Below are 6186 nucleotides of genomic sequence, written 5' to 3'. Positions count from 1 at the left end.
AATATTAGAGAATCAYGGGTTTCTTATGAATACATTGCAATTTTGCTATGTATGTATTTATATTTCCATTATTTTTAAAATAATGAATTTACATTAAAATATGCATATAAATTGCCTGCAGTGAATAGCAAATTTATATTTATGTTGAGGTCCTGTCTTTAAGTCACATTTCAAAGAATGTGAATTGCAGAAGACAACATCAGATACTGATTTTAACGGTTGCTTTTAAAAATAGTTGCAGCCCTGGTATATGTTTTATTCAAAAACATCAGAGACATCAATACTTTTCCACACTTAGCCCTACTCCTCTATAGAGCTTAGACTGGAAGGGAGCTTAGCTGCAGTCTCTCTGTAATAAGTTACACAAATGCACAGCAGCTTTGATTTGCAAGTTCCAGTGAACGTTGGCAATTGCCACCCTTTTTAACAGGCTGCCTTTAAATAGGCTTTTCTGTTACTGCAAGCTGTAACCCAAGCTCATATTAACACTTGATCCTCTCTACTGACGTGAGACAATAACAAGAACCTGCATTGACAGCAAAGGAAGGAACTTCACACAAGTTCAATAAGTGGTTTAATTGTAAATTTATTTCTTTAAACATGGCCACTTTGAGTACTTTATTACTTCAGGGAACATGGAAGAATAAACAATTTTAGACAAACGGGTAAATCAGAATTTGTTTTTAAAACAGTAAAAGGCCAAGCTCGAAGAGGTGGCAAGTTTTGGCATATGAGGACTAGTATTTCCAAATCCAAAAATGGGCTAAGTTTTACAGAGGAAGCTGAGTGTAACCTTAATACCTTTCCATAATGCTAGACTCAATTGTAACTTAAATGTACAGGAGCATAATGTGAAAAGATTTTTTTATTAATTAAAAGTTAACAGCAACAGGCACATATTAAAATGAATATGGCAAAGCCTTTACAAATGGCTTTACACTGAAGCTCTCTCCCAAAAATGGCTGTTGCAACAAACTGTAAACAGAATTAATAAACAGTCGTTTACAATAATAACAGGGAAATACAAATGAACTAAAAGAAAGCACCAGTTTCTCAAACTAGATTACAGTTGTGCTTACTGTACTTAAAACAACGTAAAAGAAATTACAAAAATGGAATGTTTTAAGTTTAAAATTAGTCCTTTAATTTTGTCCTAAAAAACATTTCTCCTTTTCCCATCAAAAACCCATTAATGGGTAATGTTTCAGTAGAGGGAGGAATAAGTAAACAATGCACTTTTTTTTTTTTTTTCAAATCAAAAACAAATTTGGTCACTTAGCTTTGTGCATAGTTTAAGGCATCTGTAGCAATTTGTTACAGTTTCCTCCCCGATGTGGCTGTTCATGAAATTGTCACATTCTAAAAGAATAAATAAAAAAAAAAAGTTGCCGTTCAAACCCTTCCCAGCACCCTCCCTCCCTCCCTCCCCAACCCCAGACATACTCACACACCCACACATACATACACACTGCAGCGAAAGGGGCATTTGTACCCTTGTTCTGAAGGACACGCTTCCCATCCCACTTTATTTCAGATTGGCAAATACCCTGAGCTGATTATGGTGTTTAGACATTCCACCTTTTTCTTGCATGTGCAGTTCAAGTGTACAATAGTGAAAACAACATGCAATGTTTTCACTGCAGAATCGCAACGCAGTTCAGACGCTTCCCCCCTCCCCCCCTTCCCTTCCCAAATTCAGAAGTGTTTTCTGCTTTTAAAAAATTGCATTCCCATACAGCACTGGAGTAAAGCTTGGTTGTGCTCTATGATGAATGCTCAGTTCCCAGTGCACAAACAAAATTATGGCAAATGGGAGGCTTTTCTGGCATCCAAAGAAACAAGAGCTGCAGTCTCAGATTTGATCTTTTTCAAAAAAACAAACAAACAAAAAAATCCAGGTTAGTGGTTCCTTCACAGCCATGCACAAAGGTGAAGTCTAGAACCAATAGTTTCAGAGTACATTTGTAAACATCAAGTCTTGCCAGAGGCAGCAGAGGATGGGCACTTCACATTTCCGTATTAAAACAGGGACTGAGTGGAAGGTATGCTTTGAAAACATTTATGCGAGTCTTGCTCAATTCCAAGAAAGTGGAACAATCCATCTCAAGTCTTAGATTTGAAGACCATATTTCAAACTTCACACACACAAGAAAAAAGAAAAAAAGTGGTGCAATGAAATTTTCGTACTGTTCCTTCAAGGCTCAGTCACTGCTGTGCTTTGCATATTCAAGGCTCCAAACAAAAACCAACTGAGGCGTATGCATATTGCTCTGTGTTCAGATCTTGCAGTTAAAAAAAATTTCAGGTTCAAACGGTCTGTCAAAGGAAAACTCGGAAATAAATAATGCTGGCATCATTTTACCATTTTACCAAAACCTTGGGCAGGCAAGTATCTTCGCCTTTAATCCGACTGTGCAGATACCAAGAGAAGAGGCAGTTTTGTCATGGAGGTTGAGGTCAGGACAGTCGAGGTTCCTGAGGTAATATGTCGGAGTCCATTTCCTCGAAAGCAGGATCAGCGTCGCCGCCGCTGCTGGACTGCTCTCGCTGCGCTCCCTTCCAGCTAGCCTTATTCAGTCCCAGGTGCCCAAGCATGGTCTGCGACAGCCTGGTGTTTGAGAACCGGGCCCACTCCGCAAACAGAGGCTCCACTAAGAAGGTCATAAAACCTTTGAAAACAACAAAGCCAAGTTGGGGGGGCRGGAGGAGGRGAGGAAAAAAAAAAAACTCAGACTAGTTTAAATAGAAGCTAGTAACAATAATTAAACAACACAGACAATTCTCCAGCTTGCACTGAACAACTCATTTCACTATTTAGAGCACCTTTATAAAATAATCGCTCAAAATATAGAAGATTTTACTGGTCAGTAAAAAGGATGGCATTATATTGGTTTATAAATTAACCTTCTTTGTTTGAGAACAATAACCAAATGAAAGGAAATACTGGAGAACATGGGGGAGGAAAAATAAAAAGAATCTAAACACCAGAAACAAAGCCAAACTAGTCTAGAAAACCTAAATGTCTAAAAGAAAAAGATTTCATAACAAATTATGCCACAGATAAGCTGAACTATATTACACAGGCAAAAAAATACAGATGATTTCACAATATTAAGCTCATTAAAAATACTGATAAAACAATCAGACAAGTTAGTCTCTTTTAAAGAAAAAGGCTACAGAGCACCAATATGTAAAGAGCCTTTTATATAAGAGTTTGTGTGTACACGTGTGTGTGGGTATGCCTATTTATAAATTCTATTTCTATGAACCAAATTCAATGGTATCAAAATTATCAAAACTTGTTTGCTTTAATCTGTCAGTTACAAAAGTGTATGATTAACAGCTTCTAAATTAAAAATGCCGCTGATGGAAACAAAATCTGATCTGTTGAAATTAATTTGAAGCACTAATTCATGTTATGTGGGAGTTTATTTTCCTTACTGTATTTTTTTAACTCAGTCCCATTTAATCTATATACCAAACCAACTTTATTTTAAAAATAACTATAGAAAATAATAGTCAACCCTTTGCTAGTATAAATCCAACTCAAGTTACCAAAAAGCAAAAGATAATATAACGCGTATTCATGGTTCTGCATCAAACCTCTGTCCCGCACCCTTTTTAAGGCTGCATTTAAAACGAATAGTAGTGTTCCAAAAAGCTAAATCATCTGGAATCCTTTTTTGGCAACGTCATTACAAAAGGCCCCAGAGACTGAAAAGGGCAAAGGGAATGAACAGCCTCTTCTTCCCAGCAGGGTTGGTCCAGATTAGTAAAGTACTGAGCAGCAGCACAGAAAACTTAGGTATTTGATTCCCATGCTGTACCTGCTCTGCGAGAGACTTCAGACCCCACAACTGTCAATGGAGCATCTTTCATAAACACTGAATTCAAGGGGAAGAAGTTACAGCAAAGAAAGAAAAATTGTTCTTTGCAAAGAACTGCTGCCAAAACACATAGGGACCAGTTACAACTGCTAGGAAACATATGTAAAACACTTTTCTTCCAAATYTTCAAATTGCATCCTGAAAGAAATCTACTAAAATAAATTTAACTGCAGTTACCAATCTGGATGTTGGCAATCGTTTCTGTCTGCCGGTCACACAGTGGACTCACGCCCAAGTGATACTTTTTTTCAATGTCTCCTGAAGGAACAGAAGTTTAGTAGAACTGTTAGGTCACTAAGTCCAAAAGCTTTGTAAGCCCAAAGGGAATTATCACACACTAACAGAAGTGGGTTATCTAATACCGGTTTCTTCACGGACAGTTTGGAGAGCAGGTTACATACCAAGGCTGGTATCTAGCAGGAGGTAATGATTTACCTTCATCTCCCAAGAAAACACACAGGTCTGTCATGAGACTAACAGTTCTGTGCGTTTCTCATGAGATAAGCAATAATCAACATCAATCATAGGCTTCCAGAGGATTAACACCCTTCCTTACAAAAACTCCTAATTTCTGATTTCTACAGCACTCTAAGATTTCCCCCTTTGCAAAAAGAAAATGAAAAAAAACCCAAAAATTTCTCATTGAAGGTGTTTATTTGTTGCTCTGCCTGCACATCATTGATATTGAATACAAAACTTCACATGATCAGCACCAAATAGTCCATGTTCTCCAGTTATCATACCTATGCACAAATTAATGCATAGTTTCTCAAATCAGTGACATATAATTAACAAAGATACAATGATTAATATGCAGTTCATGGCACAACTTTCCAACTAACTACCTGATCATCCTATACTTTCCTAATTCAACATTAAGTTACAACTCTGCAAGTAAGTTCTCCTTTAAATTCTGTTCTTAAAAAAATTACTTTAAAATAAAAATGTTACAATTTTTTTTTCTTGAACAGATGAAGGAACAAGATTATGAAGTCTTTGCAAGAGTGTGTTTCATAATTTACTGAAACCCACTAGGTATGTGTAAAGTTAACATAACTGTTCATCTGAAACACCTTTCAGGCTGAAGGATCTATTGAACCAGCCATTCTAGATTCAGATTTTAAGCAGATTCTTCATCAGGTGTTAGTACTATCAACATTTTGCAAGAAATATAACCAATGAAAAAAAATCCTACATGCTGTCTTGTAAATCTCTATTCATCCTAAATATAAATCCCTTTAATTGCAAGCAGTTCTGACTCATGATTGCTCTTTTCACAATGTATATACATATCTATTAACAGATCAGAGTACTTCTACTCTTACTTGCCTTGATGGAAGAATTCCTCTGTTACCTTTTCACTCCACTGCTTACTCAGCTCCCAAGTCCGACAGGGATTACAAATATCAGCACACTTCAAAGCCATCTAGTAAGTTAACATATGGTGTTAGGTCATCTGACTTTCTCCTTTCCAGCCAAAAGAAACATCTTTATTTATTTATTTTCTGACAGAAGATTACTTAACGTTTTGTGAATAACAAACCTATCTACCTACCGTTTGTGCTTTCCTCTAAAATTATGTTCTATATTGTATTTTAAAAAATAGCTCAGGGAACTATCAGATCTCATTATCGGCTCTGAGTAATTTGGAAATACAATCAAAAAAATTTCAGGGGCACTGTATTCATGAAGTCAGTGATTCATTGATTTTATTCACTAATTTAGAAGACAATAATAAACTCAGGAAAGGAAATGTCAAAGAAAGCAAAAGTAAGCAAACAGTATTTTGTGTTTGTAACTCTCCAGTCAGTCCTCTCCTTTTTCAGTAATGGTTTGAACAAGACAGAACTTCTGACCTGTTTGTTCATTTTCTTTTACAGTCAGTACAATGAACCTAATACTAAAAATTTCTGTGAACTTTTGCAGATTTTCTCAAGGCTTTTGTTTTTAAAAGTTACTAAACCTCTCTGTTGCACAGCAACAAACTTTGAGTACTAGCAGTACTTTTGCTGCTGAACTATGATCTGATGAAGCATTTCACAGTTCTGAGACTACACTGGAGGCATCAGAACTACTCTCCCTTGTCTTGGAAAGAAATCTCTCCTTGGTTTAGTAGCACTAAGTTATCAAGCTAACCAACACATGACACCACTTGGGACAAGGGCTGGAAGGGGAGGAGGGACAGAAGCAGAGGGCACAACCCTTCTTCTAACAAAACAAAAAAGCTAAAGACATTTTTACTTCACTTTGAAAGCTGAAGATAGCCTGAGAGAAGTATTTAGCATTCTAGGTAAATTAT

General features: G+C 36.5%; 1 protein-coding gene across 1 annotated transcript in view; it reads right to left on the bottom strand.

Moving 5' to 3' along the window:
• Positions 1-2345: 2345 nt before the first annotated feature.
• Positions 2346-6186, bottom strand: part of PDE7A (phosphodiesterase 7A) — a 36744-nt gene continuing 32903 nt past the window's right edge. Inside the window, exons 12-14 of the mRNA XM_085313522.1 lie at positions 5217-5313; positions 4065-4145; positions 2346-2669 (exon numbers count right to left, since the gene is read on the bottom strand). Of these exons, the coding sequence (XP_085169648.1) occupies positions 2458-2669; positions 4065-4145; positions 5217-5313 (390 nt within the window). The 3' untranslated portion in view covers positions 2346-2457. The remainder of the gene's footprint in view (positions 2670-4064; positions 4146-5216; positions 5314-6186) is intronic.

Source organism: Rhea americana, unplaced genomic scaffold (assembly GCF_003343005.1).
Source record: "Rhea americana isolate MKP2758 unplaced genomic scaffold, rheAme1 scaffold_39, whole genome shotgun sequence".
Taxonomy (NCBI): domain Eukaryota; kingdom Metazoa; phylum Chordata; class Aves; order Rheiformes; family Rheidae; genus Rhea; species Rhea americana.
Note: the sequence above shows the minus strand (reverse complement) of the source record. Positions and strands in the feature narration are given on the sequence as shown.